This window comes from Eretmochelys imbricata, chromosome 3, assembly GCF_965152235.1.
Source record: "Eretmochelys imbricata isolate rEreImb1 chromosome 3, rEreImb1.hap1, whole genome shotgun sequence".
Taxonomy (NCBI): Eukaryota; Metazoa; Chordata; order Testudines; family Cheloniidae; genus Eretmochelys; species Eretmochelys imbricata.
In genome coordinates this window covers 40,641,665-40,666,648 of record NC_135574.1, presented here as the reverse complement: position 1 = coordinate 40,666,648, position 24,984 = coordinate 40,641,665, and the positions used below count along the sequence as shown (strand labels likewise).

Here is a 24,984-nt window from a genome sequence, read left to right as displayed (position 1 = left end):
CAGAGGAAATCCACAGGGCCTTATTTCCCACTGCCTTGCATCTTGGACCACTGAGAGTTAAGGATGCTCATTTGGTAGCATTTTACACTCACTCTGCACTTATGTTCTTATTATACACCTTGGCAAAGTACAAGGAAGTGCAGAATCAGTCTCATTAACGTCAACATATTTACACTGGGGCATAGGTGCAGGGTGTGCTGCAGCACCCCTGGTTTGAAGTGATTTCCATTATACACATGGTTTACAGTTTGGTTCAGTGGATCACAGCACACTCTGTTCTAGCACCCTGCACTGGGGTGAAGAGAAACACCCAGAAACCTTCTTTGCTCAACTCCCCACAAAAAAAGGAAGCAAAACACTTCCCTTTCACCCAGCACCAGCACAGTTACAGACAGACCTCTAAATATAGTGGTTTGCAGTGTGAAATTCCCCTGACTACATGTAATAACAGTTTGGGACTACAATGAGGTAATGCTCACCTGACTCTGAAGGGGGGGGGCAAAGCCAAGAGGGAAGAAAGGACATGATAAAAGGGAGAGACGATTGCCATGCTCTTCCTCTCTCTTCCACCTCCATCTTCAGACACTATCACCAAGCAACTGAAGTGCTGATCAAAGGGGAGAGCCTGGCTGAAGGGCAACCAGACAGCCTATGGTGAGAAGCATCTATGTTTGCACTGAAAATGTTAAAATCAGCTTAGAATGTGTTTTGCTTTTATTTCATTTGACCAAATCTGACTTGTTATGCTTTGATTTATAATCACTTAAAATCTATCTTTTGTAGTTAATAAATTTATTTGGGATAACAAGCCTGGTACATATCAATTTCTTTGTTAAATTGACAAACTCATATAAGCTTGCAGTGTCCAGTGGGCATAACTGAAGGTTCCTAGGGTTGTGTCTGGGACCGGAGATATTGGCTAGTGTCATTCAGTTGCACAATCCAAGCAGTGGCTCACCAAAAGTGCTAACTCACGTAGCTGGGAGCAGCTTCCAGGCTAGAGGCTATGCGTGAACAGCCTGGGAGTGGGGATTCTCACAGCAGAGCAGGGTAAGGCTGGCTCCCAGAGTTGAGAATTGGAGTGACCTAGCAGATCACCAGTCCAGATTTCACCAGGGGAACGTCACACTATGTTGACAACAGGGGGCTCTACTACCCCTGAAATGGATCTTAACTGGCTCCCGGTGGAGCAGATTACGGTCATACCAGTGAAAAAGGTCCACAGTAATTATCTTCAATACACAGCAGTTTATTGAGAAGGAATTACAGAAGTGGTAAAGGGTTATATTAAACACATAACTCCTATGTGAGACATTAAGAGCTATACATTAAGAGCTATACATTCCTCTTAATGAGTCTCTCTTTCACAAACATACATAAAAAGGCCTGCGCTGGTCCCACACAGTTCCTGCTTGGCAAACAGAGAAGGTGGTTGCCAATTTTATAGACGGCTTCTTCTCTCCTGGTCTGTTTTTCTCAGCCCTCTGGTCTGTCTCGGATTCCCTCGAGGCAAGGTCTTGGTTGCCTTGAGGCCCCTCTGGTTCACAGTCCTACTTGAGCCCACGGAACAGAGTTTTGACTACTCTGTCGAGCAGCGTTGCTTCTTCAAACATCAATTAAGGAATCCCAAACACAGTAATTTACTTTGCTTGACTCTTATACTCTTTTTCCTCAGAGGAGTCACATGCCTTAAAAGCATGCCCAGTGGGTGTGTGGTGACTAATTTTTACCTAATTAGTGTTTTAGAAGGAGCTGGGGGTGGTGGTACCAAACGAAGATCACCCCACTTTTACTCATCAGTCATTCACTCTGGCTCTCTGTGTGAGTCCTTGCGATAGGGTCACTATAATCAGGTCGACCTGTGCTCCATGCTAGAACTTTATACATGTGATATTTATTTTTGCATGGGTCCATATTTGCTGACCAATAGGTTCAATATTGATTGTACACGCAGAATTTTCCAGTTTTTTATCAAATTTGCTTCTGCTTAAAGGGAACCTGCTCCCAGGATCCTCTGCAGCCCTTCAGCCATGTTTAACTTATGTCAGGTTATGCTCTCACCGTTCATTCCGTATGGCCACACCAATTTGGCACCATCCCAACAATGCTATTCCCCACTCATCGCTCAGTTCAGTAAACATTCCTTATGGAGCTGGAATATATGAACAAATACATCTTCAAAATTGAATCAAAATGTGTTGTGTCACTAGACCTGGGTCTTTATAGACCTGTTCAACAGCCGCATTGCCAGGTTTCCAGACCCTTTTTGGAATGTGACACTGCTTGGAGGCTGGCTAGAAAGACCAGATGATTTTACAGGAAGGCATTTCATTCAGCCTCCGAAGACTCTGTCCTTGCGCTGAAGGTGCTCACCAATGGCTGAGACAGTCACAGATGAGGACGTAAATGCACTAGAGGCGTACATATGCTCAATTTACCATTTGAAGATGAACATTATGACACTTACAGAGATTCATGGTAGATGTTTAAAAAAAAAAGCAGAAAAATGGAGAAAAATTGCCATTGACAAGAGATGCATTTATGTCTGCTATCAAGAGGGCAAATTATCAAGCAATGGAATGGCTCCAGAATGACTGCGTGCATCTAAAACTTACCCTCTCTTATTGGGGACAGATAGGTCTTGGAGGATGCACTAATTGTACCAGTTATGCATGAAATACCATGCACTCCTAAATCAATCCTTCAGCTAATCAAAATCTCATGCACAAAGACAAGATGCTCAACATCTTGCAGATGTCTGGCCAGCTGTCTGCCTTATACAGAGATGTGTGAGCGTGGCATGGATGAGTATCAATGTGATAACGTGTCTATCACTAGCCCTAGACAGTAATGACACTGATGACAATGTTGACCAATAAATATTTTCAATCCTCCATGTCAAGACTAAACTTGTTAGGATTGCCAAAGGTCAGTGTCTTTTTCATGCAAGCAATGCTTCCTTGTGTTAAAGAACAATTTTAAAAGTTGATATTTCAATATTTTCTCCAATATATATTTACCTAACTGTTTTGGGTTTGTCATGTTTGGTACCATTGTGTTCATGGGAGAAAGGGCTTTGAATAATAGGTAATTTGACCCATTTCTGACAAAGTTCTATCATAAAATTTCCACCAACTGGGAGGACCTGGAGATGGGGAGCAGGGGAGAGGAAAGTCAGTGAATCCCTCCTGCCACGCTACAGACAGTAACATCATTGAAATTATGATTCTGTAGATTTTTATGAATCAAATGACACCACCCTTACATTTCTATCATTAATTTGCCCCTCCCCCTCAGAATGAGATTTTATTACATTATGCTCCCAGACTAAAATTACTGGCATAAATCCTGACTGAGTCAAAGAGTGTGTGTGTATTTTACAGATGGACAGCAACAATTTTAAAACACTTTTGACAAATGAGTATAGTACACTGATAGCAAACTGCAAACAGATCAATACATTCATAGACTTCTTGTAAGCAATTCTATTTTCATGGACTGGCTAGTAAACCTGCACCATTTTCTCCTGGACATATTTTACTGTAACCCGAATAGCTGTTGCAGAACTATATCCTCTTCTTTTGGAATGTTTCACTATTTAAATTTTCATAGGATGCATTTTTCACTGCTGTTTTTGGAAATTTCCTGTCAACTGGACCAAAGAGCCGCTGAGTCGATTTGAATATCCAGTATGGATTAAGTATTAACGTAAGTGTACTTAAACCCATGAAAAAAACAATAAAATATGGAAGTCCCAGATTTTCCACCACATCATTCCAATGGGAAATACACACCCACCACATGTGATAAATAAGGACCATGCGGCAGTGAAGCATATGGATATTTATCCATTGGTTTGCCTTCCAAAAAAGGGTATTAGCACAGCCAATCTGGAAGAGACAACAACAAAGAGAAAGAAATGAGATTGCACCTTCATGTTAAGGCAGTCAGAATTTTCTAGAAATAAGAGACACACATATTTAGTTTTCCTGTTTTGTTTAGTGTAAACTGCCATACAAACATTCTCTCAATCATTTTTCTCTAGACTGCTAAAAGATTGCACATATATATGGCACCTTTTGTCAAGCAGAATTCTAAATCACTTTGCATAATACAGCATCAGTCAGATGCAGCCAGCTGATGATGGAGGAAAATGATCAAAACAAAACATATGTCACAAAAGTGTGCAAGGACTAGCAGGATCTTGGAAGTTTTGGCCAACACCACTCAGGTAGACCATGACTCTCAAATTGCTCTAGCATCTACACATGCAGAAGGGTTGAGGTGATCGTGCCAGGACTTGTGGCTGTAGTTCTAAAGAGTCAGGATATTTTAGGATTTAAGTTTAAACCTCTAAGACAGTGGTTCCCAAACTTGTTCCGCCGCTTGTGCAGGGAAAGCCCCTAGCGGCCCAGGCCAGGCCAGTTTGTTTACCTGCCGCGTCTGCAGGTTCAGCCGAACCTACAGATGCGGCAGGTAAACAAACTGGCCTGGCCCGGCCCGCCAGGGGCTTTCCTTGCACAAGCAGCGGAACAAGTTTGGAAACCACTGCTCCAAGACACACTCTTTGGAACAGATTATGGTTTGGGAAGCAGGGCCGATTTCCTCTCTCCCTACAAGCATGGCAGCTCTTCTCAAGGCTGTTCTCCCTCTCTGCATCCACAGAATATACATAATGTACATAAACACTTGTTTGTGTGTGAGCACACATGGACATATTTTTAATCTCCAGCAGATATGTAATGGTCTGCATTAAGCTTGTTGGAGGTGATCACACATTCTCATGTTACTGTTTTCAGTCTTAAAAAAAAAATCTTTTAAAAATAGAGTTTAATCACCTAATCTTTGCTCCTGTGCACTAGATCCCAACTAGTGAGTCTGTAAACTAATTTCTTAAAATTTCTGTTTCTTTGCTACAAAATGGGTAAAAAAAAAAGTTAAAAGATTTTCCAGAAAATATTTAATTATTGTTAGGGTGTTATAATTAACGATTCCAATGGACACATCACTTCAAGTTTGGAAGAAAAATTTCTTTCTTGACCCCAGAACTAATCTGCCATTTTAGAGGCCAATATTTCTTTGTTTGCTGATTTGTTTTGAGGAGGAGGAACTATGAGGACTATGATGGTAACTTCTCTCACCCATAATTAATACAGCAAGTTCTTACCTTTGCAAGAATAGAGGATATGCAGTGTGAAGGAGTGTTCATCTCAAGTAGCAGACCCATCAGGGGTAGATAGTGTCCAGACTTTATGTTAATTATCAGACCAAGAAGCCCACCAAAGGCAAATAAATGATGAACTCCTTCGAACACATCAAATACCCTGAAAACAATGTTAGACACATTAAAAACGATATTTTCAAGCAAGAAGTAGCCAGCGGCTATTAAGCAATGAAACCAGCTCCATTTTTGCTGTGAATACACTTGGTCAACTTGAAAAACTGGATCTATAAGCAAGGCCCACAAGCCAGCTCCACAACTCTGAACTGCAAATAGGCCACGTGTGATATCCATATTCCAGAAGATCTTCTGCTTTGTTGACAAAGTGCAATAAGTGGCACTGATCCATGAGGACAGCCAGTGAGCTATAAGAAATACTCCCAGGTAACTGAAAAAACCAGCTGCTAGTAACTTCAAACGAACTTCCCACAGAACATAGTTCCAGTCATAAATGGCACTGAACGTTGCACCATCATTTGCAAGATTCATTTCTTCTTCTATTATTCAAAATATCTGGAAGGAGTCTGAAGTGTCTTACTCACACGTTGGTCTACTATAAGACTACTGAGCCTGGGCTGTTACACAGAGCAGAAACCCATCTGCAAATAAATAAAATAAAATAAATAACTCAATACTTGCAGAGAATGGTTGTATGTGTGTGTATATGTGATCTCCCCATTTATGAAAGCTCGCTAGTTTCACTACAGTTTAGCATTTGTTACTGTTTCCACTAGTATTTCCCAACAGTTTAGAACTGACATAAAAAAACCTTGGTCAAGGCTGATAATTAACCTTCAGGGTCTCAACGAGGTACATAAAAGAGAAGATGAGCTATAGAGAGAGACTCCCTGTTTCCTTACTTGCAGAACTATTCATGCCAATGGATGTTACAGTCACAAAACATTCACCTTTTGTTCCCTAGTTATGTAAAAATATAATACCTTTTCCTTATCATTTTCCTTACTGGTTTTTATGTAGACTGCATACAGTTCTTTGTCTTCTTCAAGATTTCCATTGCCTTTATAAATCATTCCTCAAGAAGTCCGTCTGGCTGAAGTGTTTTGCTAACACTACTGACAACACATTTGTAAAACAGTTTATATGCCAAAATCATTCCCCCCCACGCCTTCCTCACGTAACAGTTGAAATCTGCTTTATGACCAATGTTTTTTACTTCTAACAAAGTTAACACTCCAGGTGTGAACAGAAACAACTCCTACATAAACATAAACAAAGGAGGCTAGTGTTAAAGGGAGAAAAACACAACCACAGCCGAGGCTTACAATTCTTTAGCAGCATGTTTAAGCACCATTGAACCTTCATTTTTCACCTGTACAGCCCTCTGGATAGGTCTACACTGTATCTTAAAATCCACAGCAGTGAGTCTCTGAGCCCTGATGTACAGAGTCAGGTTTGCGCTATTGTGCTACAGACTCAGGCTCCTGCTACGGCACTAAAAACAGCTGTGTAGATGTTTGGGCTCCAGTTGGACCTTGGGTTCTGAAATCCATGGAAGGGGTGAGTTTGAGAGCTTCCTGCAGTAACCATTGGCCAGGAATGGCGAACCATGGCCACTGGGAGCTGCAGATGGCCGTGCCTGCAGTCAATGTAGTCAACGGTCAATGTCTCGTGGCCCACCAGTGGATTACCCTGATGGGCCACGAGCGGCCCGTGGGCTGCAGGTTGCCCACCACTGGGTTAGTGCCATAGCATAAGCTTTGGGCTCTGAGCCTCTCTGCCACTGATTTTACAAGGCAACATAGACATGAGTTTTTAGGAATCTATGAGTCTTTAGGAACAAACGTACACGCCCAGTTTACAGGGTACAGATTAAAGCTGCAACAAACCAGCCACTATGGGCCTCATTCTCAGTTACACTAAGGCCACTTTACACTGCGTGGAAGTATAAAGGAGCCTAGAACTGTTGAAGCAGAATAATGTGGGCTAAATGTAAATGAGAACTGAGCCCTATCTCTATAGTACATGTACACACACTTTTTTTTTTAAGAAAATAATATCAGTAATAGTGTAAATATTTTTCTTCATTATATGTTTACATTAACAGAACTTTTGATACATGAAAGTGCATAGTTTTTGTCTGTTATAATTAGAACTTTTTAATCTTTTTCTGTATTAATTCATATTATGAAAAATAATTAAAACTTTTCAAAGAGTACAAAAAGGTAACCCTGCTTCTTACAGTTCTCTCTTCTGTGAGGTGTTTTCACTATGTATGTAGCATCACAGGTAAGCACATTTGTATGCCTTGCATGCGCAAAATAAAACCAGAAATAAGGAAACAGGACAAATGGACAATGGACAAAGCATGAATTCACAAGTGTCCTGTAAATAATAAACAGGAAGTAGATGAAGAAATAGTCAGAAAACTAGTAAAGTATGATAAGCTTGCAGCTGCAGCTTTGCTTACTAGCACAGTTTGTAGTGTATGGATAGTTCATGATGAAGGATACAATTTGGTCATGGAGGTCATGGATTCCATGACTTTAACTGACCTCCGTGACTTTGGCAGGGCTCTGTCTGTGCATGTCCCCCTCTCTGCCCTCAATGTGGCGGGGTTCAGGCTTCGTCTGTCAATCCTTTGCGGTATGGCTCAGGCTTCAACTTCAGTCCCACCGTGACCATAACTGATTTTGTACATTTTTACCATGACTGTGAATTCGGCTTAATTCTACTGTGACAAAATCATATCCATACTCATGATCTATACAGGGCCTGGTTCACACAATAAGCAAGCCAATCATAAAGCCTGTGACACAGTGTAGAATGTAATAAACATGTTAGTCTGGTTTAGAACCTGTATATAATCTGATTTATAACTATGGACTTTGGAACTGTGATGCTCCCTAACCTACCCCACTACACCTGACCTGATCACTGGAGATGCAGCTTTATGAAATACCAATAAAGAAACCTCAGTGACACACCTAGATTTGAACTGAGTTTTTGGATTCCAGAGAACTGGGTGAAGTGTTTTCCCAGAACTGGACAAAGCATTTTGGATAAATCGAATGGAAAAGATCTCAGATGGAATCTCAACAATGTTGTTTTGCTAGCAAATTGGAACATCAGACACCAAAAAAAATAAATAGGGCATAATACTACAAAATCTTATTCTAGTAAACAGGACTACTTGCATGAGAAAGGGCTTGCAGGATCATCTTGTGAATACAATTGCATGGTCAACTTCTGAACAAAATTAGACCACTTTCTAAAAGTTTTATTTTTCCTGAAGCTAACTAAGAGGGTAGGACATACAGAAGTAACCTCTCTATTGCTTCGTCAGCATCACAGTTATTATTAATTGTATAGCCCAGAATTTTCAAGCTTGGGGGCACAAAGTTAATTAAAACTTTCTCCACGAGGTGTTTTAAAGAAGATGAATGTTTTGTTTCTTTGTTTTAAAACATCCATGCCACAGGTCTATTTTGCTGATGCATTAGACTAGATCGCTGTGACTGCTGGACATAGCACATCCCGTCAATATGACCAGGGGAAGAACTAATTTAACACGGTCTGACTGGGACCTCTGGTAGGAGATAGAAGAGGAAGCAATATGGATTGTTAGCAAAACAAGTAAAAAGCTTCTACAGAGATGCTTTCCTTCTCTACTCCTCAATAGAATAAATAACAGAAAAAGAGGATGGCAGCCTAATAGCTAGAGAGCAAAGGAATATTGCTTATTTATATTCTCAGAGGGCCTGATTCTGCTCTCCTTTAAACCACAGTAACTCCACTGGCCCTTCCTTCCCACTGCCTTGCATCTTGGACCAGTTAAGAAGAGTTAAGAATTCTAATTTGATAGCATTTTACATTCACACTGCACAGATGTACACAACTACGCAACATACAAGGAAGTGGAGAATCAGGCCATTAACATCATCATAGTTACACTGGTGTGACGAGAAAGCCCTGAAAACCTTCATATCTCAACTCTCCATATAAAAGACAAAGAAAGCAAAATGCCCCTTCCCTGCCCTCCCCCTGCCCAGCACAGTTACCTACAGCTCTCTAAATACAGTGATTCACAGGCTGTGTGAAATTCCCCTGATTTCAAGAAACAGCCTCTCTCCTGGAAATAGGGTTGCCAGGCGTCCAGTTTTCAGCCGGAACGCCTGGTCGAAAAGGGATCCCGGCACCTCCAGTCAGCACAGCTGACCAGGCTGCTAAAAGTCCAGTTGGCCACAGTGGGGCAGGCAGGCTCCATGCAGCTCTACACAGCTCCTGGGAAGCAATGGCATGTCCCTCCGGCTCCTAGGTGAAGGGGCGGCCAGGGGGACTCTGTGCGCTGCCCCTGCCCGCAAACACCGTCCCAAGTGCCAGCTCTGCAGCTCCCTCCGCACAGAAGCCAGAGGAACATGCCAGCCACTTCCTGGGAGTCGCATGGACTTCCTCCATCCCGGGAAATGCCGGGGCTGCCCAAGGTCAGTGCTGCTCAGACTCCGCACCCCCCCACACACCCCAACCTCCTGCCCCAGCTGTGAACCCCCTCCTGCACTCCAAACCCCTCATCCCTGGCCCCACCACACAGCCCACACCCCCGGCCGGAGCCCTCAGCCCTCCCACACCCCAACCCCCTGCCCCAGCCCGGAGCCCCCTCCCACACTCCAAAATCCTCAGCCCCACTCCCCAGGCTGGAGCCCCCTCCTGCACACCAAACCCCTCATCCTCAGTTCCACCCCAGAGCTCGCACCACCAGCCGGAGCCCTCACCCTTTTCCGCACCCTAAACCCCTGCCTCAGCCCCGTGAAAATGAGAAAGTGAGCTAGGGTGGGGGGAAAGCACAGGAGAGACAGAGGGAGTGGGGGCAGGGCATCGGAGAAGGGGCAGAGCAGGGGTATTTGGCTTTCTGCAATTAGAAAGTTGGCAACGCTATTCTGGAAGTATGATGTTTTCTCAGCATTTAACTAAAACCAGCAGGTAGTTAACACCGTCTAATCCCCACTTCCTCCTCCCACAAGAAGGAACAGTACAACACACAGAAAATATTTGCAAAAGAATCAGTTCAGGAGGGGAAAACAACAACGAAATACCAATATGCAGGTTCTCCTAGGTCCACCCTTTACATTCAGTAAAGTGAGTGCTGTAGTTAATGAAGCCCTTCTCCAGGCACCACCCTTTGCATGCTACATACCGGCTAGTCTGTTTCGGTTGTTCTACAGTTTCTCCCCGCAGCTTCAGTGTTTTCCTGTCATGTGCTCAACAGCAGTGAATTCAGTGAAGTCAGGCCTGCTTCTTCCACCTTTGCAGAGTCAGCTAGGTATAGTTTGACTTCTATATTTGGGAGGCTGGCTCCAGATAGGCCAGTGCGGTGTGCATAGCGAGACGGGCAAATTCTGGGCCTGCCCACAGGAGTGTCATTTCAGATTGGACAGGGGGCACAATTTTAACCATGACTCCAGGGGCTACTTAGGCAACTGAAAACCCTAACATTTTTCCAGATAGTAACTTAGCAATATCTGACAGGAGCACTGTATCTAATTCTTATATCAAGAAAGAAAATTAAATAAATATTAGACCCACTCAGCTCTAACACTAATATGTTCTGACATCTTGTGGCAAGTCACTTAAGGGTCACTGGTTAGGTTTAAAATTGTAATGTATATTCTTACTCAGATACTTTTACTAAAGTCAGAAGGGACCATTATGATCATCTAGTCTGACCTCCTGCATATTGCAGGCCCCAGAACCTCACTCACTCACTCCTGTCATAGATCCAGAACCTCTGGCTGAGTTACTGAAGTCCTCAAATCATGATTTAAAAACTGCAAGTTACAGAGAATTCACCATTTACATTAGTTTAAACCTGCAAGTGACCCCATGCCCCATGCTTGGGGCTGGCGGTAGGGGAGGGAGCTAGGGGGCAGAGAGGGGGTATGGGCTCCTGGGTTAGGGTGCAAGCTCTGGGGTGGGGCTGAGGATGAGGGGTTTGGGATGCAGGAGGGGGCTCCAGGCTAGGGGGTGGGGCCGAGGGGTTTGACGTGTGAGAGGGGGCTCCGGGCAGGGGCAGAGGGTTGGGTTGTGGGAGGGGGTATGAGCTCCGGGTATGGGCTCAGGGGTACAGGCTCCAGGGTGAGGTCAGGGATGATGGGTTTGGGGTGCAGGAGGGGGCACTGGACTGGGGGTGGGTGGGACCGAGATTCAGAGTGCAGAAAGGGCTCAGGGCTGGGCAAGGGGTTAGGGTGCAGGACGGGGGTGTGAGATGCGTGCTCTGGGATGGAGCGGGAGGGGGGTTCCAAACTGGGGTAGGGGGTTGGGGCTTGGGGGGTGGGCTCCGGGCAGCTTTGGCTGGTGCAGTTCGCAGGGGCTCCATGACGTGCTGACCTCAGATGGCCCCTTAAATAGCAGCCTTACCAATTCTTCCCCAGCATTTCCTGGAGATGAAGGAAGCTGGATGCGTCCAGGATTCACTCCCACCGCAGATTCCCAGCCAATGGGAGCTGCGGAGCCAGCGCTCGGGGTGGTGCTGGCAGGAGGCGGCAGCATGCATAGCTCCCCTGCCCCAGGCTGCCCCTGCGCCTAGGAGTCAGATGTGCTGCCGTTTCCTGGGAGCTGTGCGGAGCTGGGCATGGAGCCTGCCTCAGCCCCGCTGCCCCCTCCCCCCGCACAGCCTGGTGCTTGCTACCTGTAGCAGTTACTCATATGAAAGGGATTATAAAAAACTGCTATCTAATGTAGCAAATTCCTACAGACAGCAGTTTCTCGCACTATACCAGCAAAGTGTGTGGTCAGTCACAGTCTGCGGACTCTGGGAATCCAGAGCTGCAGCTACTGCTCCCTGTGCGGCAGTATACTTTCCCCAAGCAGCAATTTTGCTCCCTTAACATCATAATTATCTGCTGCTGCTTGTCACAAGTGTGCTGCAGCCTTTCAATCTGCAGTGCTTCCTTTACCGCTTTTACTTGCAGTGTGGAATTCTCAGTCTTACACTGAGTCTTCTCCCTAAGGCAAAACTCCAGTTGCTGCTGAATCTGATTTAAGGACTCTCCCAACATTTTTGATTCCTCTAACCATAGGCGCCAACTCCATGGGTGCTCTGGGGCTGGAGCACCCACAGAGAAAAAACAGTGAGTGCTGAGCACCCACCGGCAGCCCCGCATCAGCTTCCCCCCACACCCCTAGCACCTGCGGCCCGTCGGTGGGCCCCACAGATCAGCACTTCTCCCTCCCTCCCTGCGCCTCCCGCCCACTGCGATCAGCTGTTTCGTGGCATGCAGGAGGCTGGGAGGGAGGGGGAAGGAGGAAGGATGCGGCACGCTCGCAGGAGGGGGTGGAACTGGGCAGGAAGAGGTGGGGCGGGGTAGAGAGGGGCTGGGAAGAGGCAGGGCAAGGGTGGAGCTGAGTGGGAAGAGGTGGGGGTGGGGCCTTGGGGCAGACCGGGGGCTCAAGCACCCCCGGCACTTTGGAAAGTCGGCACCTGTGCCTCTAATTTCTGCATTCTTAAACTGTACTCCTTATTCAGGGGACCCTTGAACTTGCCCACTGCCCTAATTGGTTCTGGGGTGTAAAGTCTCTGAGAAAGAGGGGTTGTCCCTCTCATAGTACAAATCAGAGGAGTCCTTGTCCCAAGGGTTGGTCCCTTCCTCTTCGTTGCACAATTTAGGGAAATCACCATCAAAGTTTCTTCCTTTGCCTCTTTACTCGCTTTACACCTCTTTTCTCGCTTGCAACGCACTTTTCAGAGCACATTTCTGGCACGGACCAACCATTCTTCTCTTTCGTATCGGTGGGCACAGCTCTTACTGCAGCTTGCCCATCTGATGCTTTTTGTTTCCATGCTGTCACTTCCTGCCTTAACTTGCCCTATTCTAGCAGTGCATCATTCGCTTCTTTCTGCACGGCTACAATCTGAGCTCCTTGTGTTAAGATAGTTGCTCTTAGAGTGTCAGCCTCTACTTTCAGCATATTAGTGTCTGCTTTTAAGTTAGCTGTTTCGGCCTTTGCATTAGCTACTTTCTTTTCTTTCTCCTCTGATTCCTTCTGTGAGGTATGACTCTAGCGCTAACATATGCTATGCTTTCCACATATTAGCCTCCACTCTTAGACTAGCCAATTCCTTGTCCTTGTCTTTTAATGCCTACATTTCTGCCCTCAGATTGTTCACTAATTCTTCTTCTTCTAATTCTTCTTTCCTCATCCTTAGGCTAGTCACTTCTTTATTTAGGATCACAGCTACCATTTGCAAATGTTGTAGAGAAGGAGTTTTCAACCTTTTTCTTGCCGAGGCTCCCTCCGACATGCTATAAAAACTCCAGGATGCAACGGGAGAGGCTCCAGGCTTCAGCCACCAGGAGGCGGGGAAGCTCGGGCATAGGCAAAGTTTGACTGATATTTTGGAGGAGGGGGCAGGGCCTGGCGGGTCTCGGGCCAGCTCCACATGGTGGTGCCCAAGGAGAGGGCATCACTTCCACCCCCTAAATTCATCCCTAGTGTATCTAGACTGCCTTCAATTCAATCACATGAGGGAAGGATTTGACCTAATTTTTGTACATAGTTAGGGTGACCATCCATCCCATTTTTAACGGGACAGTCCTGTATTTAAGTCTTATTGCACGTGTCCCGCCTTTTTTTAAAAAAATGGGCAAATGGTCCCATATTTCCTGATCCCCCTGCTGCTCAGTCAGTGGTCAGTCAGCACAGCCCCAGCCATGTCCTGGCTTGAGCCCTGCTGGCCCCTGACCCCCAAAATAGAAGTCATACTACGCCTATGCCCGAGGCCACCCCCTCCCCCAGACCCCTGAGCCTCCCCTTTCCCTGCTGGACTCTGGAGTTTTTATAGCATGTTGGGGGGGTTTCTGCATAGTTCTGATTGATTGCTGTGGAATACAAGCAATTTTACAAGGTGTCCCATATTCAGCATAGGGAAATACGGTCACCCTATACATAGCTGGAATTATTTTTAAAAGTTTACAAGGTACAGATTAAAGCTTCAACAAACCAGCCACTATGGGCCTTATTCTCATTTACACTAAGGCCACTTTACACTGACTGGAAGTATAAAAGAGCTTTGAATTGCTGGAGCGGAATTATGTGACCTAAATGAAAATTGAGCCCAATATCTAAGGTTCATGTGAACACATTTAATTTTGTCTAGAAAAAAAAAAAAGAAATTATTCATTATATGTTTACATTAACAGACCTTTGATACACACAAATATGTACTTTGTTGTAATCAGAACTGTTTTATCTTTTTCTGTATTAAGTCATATTATGAAAAAATAAATACAATTTTTCAAAGTTTAAAGAAAAGACAGCCCTGTTCTGTGAGGTGTTTTAATTATGTATGCAGCATCCCAGGTCTGCAGGTTTGTAAGCCTTGTATGGACAATGAAAATTAGAAGTAAGAACACAGGACAAATGGACAATGGACAAAGCATGAATTGACAAGGGGCCTTGTGAATAACATGTAGCTAGTAGATAAAGAAATGGAAGATGCGTGATAAGGTTGCCTCTGCCGCTTTGCTTACCAGCACAGTTTGTAGCACATGGATAGCTCATGATGATCTATACAGGGCCTGGTTCACAAAATTGGTAAGCCAATCATAATGCCTGTGATACAATGTAGAATGTAATCTGCATGTGTTAGTCTCTTTTAGAATAGGTGTATAATCTGATTTAAAACTATGTACTTTGGAGTTGTGCACCCTAACCTACCCCACTACACCTGACCTGATCGCCTCAGGTGCAGCTTTCTAAAATGCCAGTAAAGAAACCTCAGTGACAAGCCCAGCTTTGAACTGAGTTTTTGGGTTCCAGAGAACGGGATAGAAGTGTTCTCGCAGAACTGAAGTGTTCTGGATCAGTTGAGTGGAAAAGGTCTTGAAGGGAATCCCAACAATGTTGTTTTGCTTGCAATTTGGAATATCAGACACCAAAGGGCATAATTCTACAAAGCCTTAGTCTAGTAAACGAGACTACTTGCATGAGAAAGAGCTTGCAGGATCATCTTGTGAACAAAATTGCACGGTCAGCTTCTGACCAGAACTGGACCACATTCTAAAAGGTCTTTTATTCCTGAAGCTAACTAAGCGGATAGGACATAGAGACACAACCTGCATATTTCCTCAGCCAGCATCACAGTTAATATTATTAACTATAAAAACAACAAGGAGTCCTTGTGGTACCTTAGAGACTAACAAATTTATTTGGGTATAAGCTTTTGTGGGTTAGAGTCCACAAAAGCTTATGCCCAAATAAATTTGTTTGTTAGTCTGTAAGGTGTCACAAGGATTCCTCGTTGTTTTTACTGACACAGACTAACACAATTACCCCTCTGAAGCCTGTCATCATTAACTATATAGTCCAGAATTTTCAAGCTTGGGGGCATAAAGTTAACTAAAACTTCCTCCACATGCAGTGGTTAAAAGAAGCTCAATGTTTTCTTTCACTTTTGTTTGAAAATATCCATGATCACAGTTCCATTTTGCTGAAGCATTAGACTAGATTGCTGAGACTGCCAGACAGCACATCCTGTGAATATGGGCAGGGGGAGAACTGCCCAGAGTGTATCTCATTTCACACAGTTTGACTGGGAGCTCTAGGGGGAGGCAGAAGAGGAAGACATATGCATTTAGCAGCATAAGTAAACAGATTCTACAGAGATGCTGTCATAAATATAAAGGGAAGGGTAAACCCCTTTGAAATCCCTCCTGGCCAGGGGAAAGCTCCTCTCACCTGTAAAGAGTTAAGAAGCTAAAGGTAACCTCGCTGGCACCTGACCAAAATGACCAATGAGGAGACAAGATACTTTCCAAAGCAGGGAGGAGGGAGAGAAACAAAGGGTCTGTGTCTGTCTGTATGCTGGGTCTTGGCCGGGGATAGACCAGGAATGGAGTCTTAGAACTTTTAGTAAGTAATCTAGCTAGGTATGTGTTAGATTATGATTTCTTTAAATGGCTGAGAAAAGAATTGTGCTGAATAGAATAACTATTTCTGTCTGTGTATCTTTTTTGTAACTTAAGGTTTTGCCTAGAGGGGTTCTCTATGTTTTTGAATCTAATTACCCTGTAAGATATCTACCATCCTGATTTTACAGGGGGGATTTCTTTATTTCTATTTACTTCTATTTTTTATTAAAAGTCTTCTTGTAAAAAACTGAATGCTTTTTCATTGTTCTCAGATCCAAGGGTTTGGGTCTGTGGTCACCTATGCAAATTGGTGAGGCTTTTTATCCAACATTTCCCAGGAAAGGGGGGGTGCAAGTGTTGGGAGGATTGTTCATTGTTCTTAAGATCCAAGGGTCTGGGTCTGTAGTCACCTAGGCAAATTGGTGAGGCTTTTTACCAAACCTTGTCCAGGAAGTGGGGTGCAGGGTTTTGGGAAGTATTTTGGGGGGAAAGACGCGTTCAAACAGCTCTTCCCCAGTAACCAGTATTAGTTTGGTGGTGGTAGCGGCCAGTCCAAGGACAACGGGTGGAATATTTTGTACCTTGGGAAGTTTTGACCTAAGCTGGTAAAGATAAGCTTAGGAGGTTTTTCATGCAGGTCCCCACATCTGTACCCTAGAGTTCAGAGTGGGGGAGGAACCTTGACATGGTGGCATAGTGGTGGGATTAACCTGAAATCATTTTGAGATCCAGTTGAGATTTTTTGAACTAGAAATACAGATTTTAAAAAGGAATTTTTTTTTTCCTTTGGAAAGGAAGTCCAGAAAGCAGCTGAAACTGAAAGCAGCTTTTTTTTCTCTGCTTTGTGGCCAAGCAGAGACAAAAGGGGATATTATCTTTGTGAATTGCAGGTTTTCTTTGCCTGGAGGCAGGGTACTTAACTCCTGCAGGGAAATTCACAGTCTTCCAACCCAGAGTTTTTTTTTCTTTTCTTCCTAAAAGTAAATAGGGGGTGTGTTCTACCCATTTGCTTTTTCTTTGGGCTGGGTAAGCAGGTTTCCAAGTAGTTGGAAGTTTTTTGCTTTAATTTGGGCCCAGAGCAGAGACAAGGGAATTGTCTTTTTCTGTAGGCTGACAATCACTATCAGAGAATAGGTATTCTATTCCAGCACAGCAAAATTTTACAGCCAAGTTTTGTTTCTTTATTTCTAAACCTCGGGTGTAAAGTTAGTTAAAAACAGAGAGGTTAGAATGACCAAATCCTCAGCTCGACTACAGCTGGAATTAGCCAAATTTCAGGCTGAGGAAAAACAAAGGGAACATGAAAGACAGATAGAACTCATGCGGCTGGAGAAGGAAGTACAGGAGGCTGCCCACAAGAGGGAAATGGAGGCAAGGAAGCATGTGGAGGAGGAGAAGGAAAAAGAGAGGAAGCATGTGGAGGAGGAGAAAGAAAAAGAGAGGAAGCATGTGGAGGAGGTGGAGAGGATAAAGGCCCAGCAGAATATACCAACAAACCCTAGCAATCCTTCTCCAGGTACCACTTCCCATCCCAGAAAGTTCCCCACCTACAAGGCAGGTGATGATACTGAGGCCTTCTTAGAAAACTTCGAAAGGGCCTGCCTTGGGTACAACATCTCTACTGACCAATACATGGTAGAGCTGAGGCCGCAGCTCAGTGGACCCTTAGCTGAGGTGGCAGCTGAAATGCCTAAAGAACACATGAACAAGTATGAACTGTTTAAATCCAAGGCGAGAGTCAGAATGGGGATAACACCCGAGCAGTCTCGTCGGAGGTTCAGAGCCCTAAGGTGGAAACCAGACATGTCATTTACCCGACATGCCTACCACATTCTGAAACATTGGGATGCCTGGATATCAGGAGCAAGTGTTGAATCTCCAGAAAATTTGCCCTTCCTAATGCAAATGGAACAATTCTTAGAGGGTGTTCCTGAGGAAATAGAAAGATACATCCTAGATGGGAAACCCAAAACTGTAATCGAGGCAGGAGAGATTGGAGCCAGATGGGTGGAGGTGGCAGAGAAGAAGAAAACTGGTCGCAGTTGGAGCGGAGACCAGAAGGGACCACCCCAGACCACATCCTATTACCGGGGGCCGCCCAAGGCCCCACCTACCTCCCAAAGAACCCTCCAGACCCCTTATCGTCCCGCCACCCCGTTCTCCAGCAACCCTCCTCGCCCCAGTGACCCGTCAGCTGGACGATGTTTTAAATGTAACGAGATGGGGCATGTAAAGGCCAACTGCCCCAAGAACCCCAACAGATTACAGTTCATTGCACCGGAATCACACCAGAGGTCTGCAGGCCCAGATACCTCCCAGATACCCTTGGAGCGGAGGGAAACTGTGAGTGTGGGCGGGAAGAAGGTCACCGCGTGGAGGGACACCGGAGCACAAGTGTCAGCTATCCATGCTTCCTTAGTGGACCCCAATTTAATCAACCCAGAGATCCAAGTGACGATTCAACCCTTCAAGTCCAACTCTTTCAATTTGCCTACAGCCAAGTTGCCTGTCCAGTACAAGGGCTGGTCAGGAATGTGGACTTTTGCAGTCTATGATGATTATCCCATCCCCATGCTGTTGGGGGAAGACTTGGCCAATCATGTGAAGCAGGCCAAGAGGGTGGGAACGGTCACCCGCAGCCAGGCTAAACAAGCCGTGAAGCCTAGCTCTGTTCCGGAAACTTCTATCAGGACCCAGTCAGAGGTGATGGACCCGGACCCCAGGCCAATGTCTGCAACAGCAGTAGTGGATCCAGTCCCAGAGACCCAGACGGAACCAGTCCCAGAACCGGAACCAGCCGAACAACCAACACCAGACCCCGTGTCAGACCTGAATCCAGTACTTGCAACCTCAACACCAGAGGGCCCCACCAAACCTGAACTGGCAGCAGCCGATAACCCTACACAAGAGGCTCAGCCGGAGCCTGAATCCCAACATAGCGCACCAGCGGAGAGCGGTTCACAGTCAACAGAAACAGCTTCATCCCCTATATCGCTTCCAGAGGGACCAAGCCTAGGTCCACAATCCAATGAGGGACTGATGTCTCCAGCATCAAGGGAACAGTTCCAGACCGAACAGGAAGCAGATGAAAGCCTCCAGAGAGCTTGGACGGCGGCACGGAGCAATCCACCGCCTCTCAGCTCTTCTAATCGATCCAGGTTTGTTGTAGAAAGAAGACTTTTATACAAGGAAACTCTTTCTGGGGGACACCAGGAAGACTGGCATCCTCAGAGACAGTTGGTAGTCCCAACTAAATACCGGACCAAGCTCTTGAGCTTAGCCCACGATCACCCTAGTGGCCATGCTGGGGTGAACAGGACCAAAGACCGTTTGGGGGGGTCATTCCACTGGGAGGGAATGGGCAAGGATGTTTCTACCTATGTCCAGTCTTGTGAGGTGTCCCAAAGAGTGGGAAAACCCCAAGACCAGGTCAAAGCCCCTCTCCAGCCACTCCCCATCATTGAAGTTCCATTTCAGCGAGTAGCTGTGGATATTCTGGGTCCTTTTCCGAAAAAAACACCCAGAGGAAAGCAGTACATACTGACTTTCATGGATTTTGCCACCCGATGGCCGGAAGCAGTAGCTCTAAGCAACACCAGGGCTAAAAGTGTGTGCCAGGCACTAGCAGACATTTTTGCCAGGGTAGGTTGGCCCTCTGACATCCTCACAGATGCAGGGACTAATTTCCTGGCAGGAACTATGAAAAACCTTTGGGAAGCTCATGGGGTAAATCACTTGGTTGCCACTCCTTACCACCATCAAACAAATGGCATGGTGGAGAAGTTTAATGGAACTTTGGGGGCCATGATATGTAAATTCGTAAATGAGCACTCCAATGATTGGGACCTAGTGTTGCAGCAGTTGCTCTTTGCCTACAGAGCTGTACCACATCCCAGTTTAGGGTTTTCCCCATTTGAACTTGTATATGGCCGTGAGGTTAAGGGGCCGTTGCAGTTGGTGAAGCAGCAATGGGAGGGATTTACACCTTCTCCAGGAACTAACATTCTGGACTTTGTAACCAACCTACAAAACACCCTCCGAACCTCTTTAGCCCTTGCTAGAGAAAACTTACAGGATGCTCAAAAAGAGCAAAAAGCCTGGTATGATAAACATGCCAGAGAGCGTTCCTTCAAAGTAGGAGACCAGGTCATGGTCTTAAAGGCGCTCCAGGCCCATAAAATGGAAGCATCGTGGGAAGGGCCATTCACGGTCCAGGAGCGCCTGGGAGCTGTTAATTATCTCATAGCATTCCCCACCTCCAACCGAAAGCCTAAGGTGTACCATATTAATTCTCTTAAGCCCTTTTATTCCAGAGAATTAAAGGTTTGTCAGTTTACAGCCCAAGGAGGAGACGACGCTGAGTGGCCTGAAGGTGTCTACTACGAAGGGAAATGTGCTGGTGGTGTGGAAGAGGTGAACCTCTCCATGACCCTTGGGCGTATGCAGCGACAGCAGATCCAGGAGCTGTGCACTAGCTATGCGCCAACGTTCTCAGCCACCCCAGGACTGACTGAACGGGCATACCACTCCATTGACACAGGTAATGCTCACCCAATTAGGGTCCAACCTTACCGGGTGTCTCCTCAAGCTAAAACTGCTATAGAACGGGAGATCCAGGATATGTTACAGATGGGTGTAATCCGCCCCTCTGAAAGTGCATGGGCATCTCCAGTGGTTCTAGTTCCCAAACCAGATGGGGAAATACGTTTTTGCGTGGACTACCGTAAGCTAAATGCTGTAACTCGCCCAGACAACTATCCAATGCCACGCACAGATGAACTATTAGAGAAACTGGGACAGGCCCAGTTCATCTCTACCTTGGACTTAACCAAGGGGTACTGGCAGGTACCGCTAGATGAATCTGCCAAGGAAAGGTCAGCCTTCATCACACATCTCGGGCTGTATGAATTTAATGTACTCCCTTTCGGGCTGCGAAATGCACCCGCCACTTTCCAAAGACTTGTAGATGGTCTCCTAGCGGGATTAGGAGAATATGCAGTCGCCTACCTTGACGATGTGGCCATATTTTCGGATTCCTGGGCAGACCACCTGGAACATCTACAAAAAGTCCTTGAGCGCATAAGGGAGGCAGGACTAACTGTTAAGGCTAAGAAGTGTCAAATAGGCCTAAACAGAGTGACTTACCTCGGACACCAGGTGGGTCAAGGAAGTATCAGCCCCCTACAGGCCAAAGTGGATGCTATCCAAAAGTGGCCTGTCCCAAAGTCAAAGAAACAGGTTCAATCCTTCTTAGGCTTGGCCAGTTATTACAGACGATTTGTACCACACTACAGCCAAATCGCTGCCCCACTGACAGACCTAACCAAAAAGAAACAGCCAAATGCTGTTCAGTGGACCGGAAAGTGTCAGAAGGCCTTTAACAAGCTTAAAGCGACACTCATGTCTGACCCTGTACTAAGGGCCCCAGACTTTGACAAACCGTTCCTAGTAATCACAGATGCATCTGAGCGTGGTGTGGGAGCAGTTTTAATGCAGAAAGGACCTGATCAAGAATTCCACCCTGTAGTGTTTCTCAGCAAAAAACTGTCTGAGAGGGAAAGCAACTGGTCAGTCACTGAAAAAGAATGTTACGCCATTGTCTACGCTCTGGAAAAGCTACGCCCATATGTTTGGGGACGGCGTTTCCACCTGCAAACCGACCATGCTGCACTAAAGTGGCTTCACACCGTCAAAGAAACTAACAAAAAACTTCTTCGGTGGAGTTTAGCTCTCCAAGATTTTGATTTCGACATCCAACACATCTCAGGAGCTTCTAACAAAGTGGCTGATGCACTCTCCCGTGAAAGTTTCCCAGAATCAACTGGTTAAAATCGTCCTTGAGATGTGGAAAATATTGTTAGTCTTTATGTACTTGGTAGTATATTTAGAGATGCATGTGTCTTATTAACTCTGTTTTTCCTAGAGCTCCAGGAAGAAATCCCAGCCAGTGTTTCACCCTAGCTGAGATTTGGGGGGCGTGTCATAAATATAAAGGGAAGGGTAAACCCCTTTGAAATCCCTCCTGGCCAGGGGAAAGCTCCTCTCACCTGTAAAGGGTTAAGAAGCTAAAGGTAACCTCGCTGGCACCTGACCAAAATGACCAATGAGGAGACAAGATACTTTCCAAAGCTGGGAGGAGGGAGAGAAACAAAGGGTCTGTGTCTGTCTGTATGCTGGGTCTTGGCCGGGGATAGACCAGGAATGGAGTCTTAGAACTTTTAGTAAGTAATCTAGCTAAGTATGTGTTAGATTATGATTTCTTTAAATGGCTGAGAAAAGAATTGTGCTGAATAGAATAACTATTTCTGTCTGTGTATCTTTTTTGTAACTTAAGGTTTTGCCTAGAGGGGTTCTCTATGTTTTCTAATCTAATTACCCTGTAAGATATCTACCATCCTGATTTTACAGGGGGGATTTCTTTATTTCTATTTACTTCTATTTTTTATTAAAAGTCTTCTTGTAAGAAACTGAATGCTTTTTCATTGTTCTCAGATCCAAGGGTTTGGGTCTGTGGTCACCTATGCAAATTGGTGAGGCTTTTTATCCAACATTTCCCAGGAAAGGGGGGGTGCAAGTGTTGGGAGGATTGTTCATTGTTCTTAAGATCCAAGGGTCTGGGTCTGTAGTCACCTAGGCAAATTGGTGAGGCTTTTTACCAAACCTTGTCCAGGAAGTGGGGTGCAGGGTTTTGGGAAGTATTTTGGGGGGAAAGACGCGTCCAAACAGCTCTTCCCCAGTAACCAGTATTAGTTTGGTGGTGGTAGCGGCCAGTCCAAGGACAACGGGTGGAATATTTTGTACCTTGGGAAGTTTTGACCTAAGCTGGTAAAGATAAGCTTAGGAGGTTTTTCATGCAGGTCCCCACATCTGTACCCTAGAGTTCAGAGTGGGGGAGGAACCTTGACAGATGCTTTGCCTCTCCGCTCCTTATAGGTACACAGCAAAGGAATATTGCTTATTTATATTCTGAGAGGGCCTGATTCTGCTCTCCTGAACAACTCCACTGGCCTTTCCTTACCACCACCTTGCATCCTGCATCAGGGGGAGAGTTAAGAATTCTAATTTGGTAGCATTTCGCACTCATCCTGCACAGATGTATACAACTAGAGAATGTACAAGGAAGTGGAGAATCAGTCCATTCATATCAGCATAGTTACACTGGGAAAGCCCCAGAAATCTTCCTCTCATATCTCCACAAAAAACGAGAACGAAAGCAAAACGCCCTTCCCCGCAGCACCACCACGGTTACGTACAGCCCTCTAAATACAGTGGTTAACAGGCTGCATGAAATTCCCCTGACTTCATACAATAGTCTCTCCTGGAAGTATGATATTTTGCAGCATTTAACCAAAACCAGCACTCAGTTAACGTTATCTCATCCCCATTTCCTCCTCCTCACAAGAAGGAGCAGCATCGTACAACACACAGAAAATATTTGCAAAAGAATCAATAAAGGAGGGGGAAAGAACAACAACGAAATAACCATATGCAGGTTCTCCTAGGCTCACCCTAAAATGAGTGCTGTAGTTAATAAACCCCTTCTCCACACAGCACCCACTGCATGGTACTTACTGGCTCGTTTCTGCTGTGCTTCCAACTGCAGCAGCGATCAGCCGACTGCAAGATAATGAAGTCAGGGCTGCTTCTTCCACCTTTGCAGAAGCAGCTGCAATGCAACAGCTTGGCGCCTCAGCTCGTCACTACAGTGAACAGCTAATATTGCTTTTCGCTTCCTCCTGCCCCACCCTTTGTTTCGGCTTGACGTAAACCATAGCTTCCTCCCCGGAGGGGAAAGTGGAGCGCACCAAATACCCCGCTTTGGCAAGCGGGACTTTGTGGTTGTTCACAGTTCCCCTTGGAACTTATTTTGCAGTGGCAGGAGTGGGGTCAGACCACAGTCTGCCCTGGTGCTGCAGCCAGGTTTTGTGTTGCACTGAGTAAAAGGGCGATCAACTCCACTAGCGAGTCCTAACAAAACATTGCACAGTGGGGTGTGTTAGTCTCCACAGCCCCGGTTAGTCTCCTTTCAGTTTCACTTTGCGTATCTTATGCCCTAGCAAATGATGCCGTGTTCGGGTTCTTGCTTTTTTAAAAAAATCCTAATAATTCTGTTAATATTAGGTTTTGTTTATTTATTTCTGCTAACGGAACTTAATTTTGGGGCTTAAACACTGTCCTTTTAATTATTAGGAAATTTTAGAAGCCAACATGTCTGTGTGACACTGAGATGGTCCTGATCAATAGTTTCCAAGAGCACACTTTCAATCTCACGACACCTACAGCATGAAATTCACCTCGTGCAGGGGTACAAATAAGGCTCTAGCTAACAGTGATGAGTACTCAGCCTTTAAGTAGGCAAAGTGAATTTCAGCCCTGTTGAACAAGCTTAAACTAGCTTTGATACATCGCATTTAGAACAGGGTCCATCTATTAACCAGATAGAGTAAATGTAAATTATTCTGTAATTTTTCAGTACATGAGCAGTTTTTATTTTACAAAAGATTGCTAGAGTTTTTCATAAATTGCTAAATTCTCCTGCATGTATTTTTTATTCCTAGTGTTGTATTAAAACAATATTCAGATGATTTTATTCACTGTACAAAATGTTTCCCAGTCTTATGACATACTTGCAAGCAGGGATTTCCCTACCCTAGCGCCCCCCCCCCCCCGCAATTTCCCCACCCCACCCCCTAGTTTTGTGAACTAGTTACATGCAATGTTGCCAATTTAGTGATTGTTTGGAAATTTGAATTGAAATTGAAACATTAATACACACTTTAAAAGCATCGGAGTCCTATACTGATTTGTATATTGCGCAAGAGACGTGTAACAGATTTGCAACCCGCACATGATAAGTAAACAAACATGGAGGACTAGAAGTTTAGTCTAGAATCCTGC

General features: G+C 45.2%; 1 protein-coding gene across 3 annotated transcripts; it reads right to left on the bottom strand.

The window, feature by feature from the left end:
* Window positions 1-2,490: 2,490 nt before the first annotated feature.
* LOC144262613 (protein CLN8-like) lies at window positions 2,491-24,053 on the bottom strand. Of its 3 annotated transcripts, none has more exons than XM_077812611.1 (3): window positions 23,659-24,053; window positions 5,168-5,820; window positions 2,491-3,890 (listed from the first exon to the last, which is right to left on the bottom strand). In XM_077812611.1, exons 2-3 carry the CDS (start codon window positions 5,708-5,710, stop codon window positions 3,567-3,569), a joined length of 867 nt encoding a protein of 288 aa, XP_077668737.1. In that variant the 5' UTR covers window positions 5,711-5,820; window positions 23,659-24,053; the 3' UTR covers window positions 2,491-3,566. The 3 variants fall into 3 exon arrangements, with proteins under 3 accessions (XP_077668737.1, XP_077668739.1, XP_077668738.1); XM_077812613.1 differs by lacking the exon at window positions 23,659-24,053 and adding an exon at window positions 10,374-11,064; XM_077812612.1 differs by lacking the exon at window positions 23,659-24,053 and adding an exon at window positions 6,186-9,280.
* Window positions 24,054-24,984: the final 931 nt, after the last annotated feature.

Coding starts and splice junctions, on each gene's coding strand:
- LOC144262613 (XM_077812611.1), bottom strand. CDS start 5,710: ATGAATCTTGCAAATGATGGTGCAACGTTCAGTGCCATTTATGACTGG. Junction 3,891..5,167: donor TATCCTCTATTCTTGCAAAG/GTAAGAACTTGC, acceptor TGTCTCTTCCAG/ATTGGCTGTGCTAATACCCT.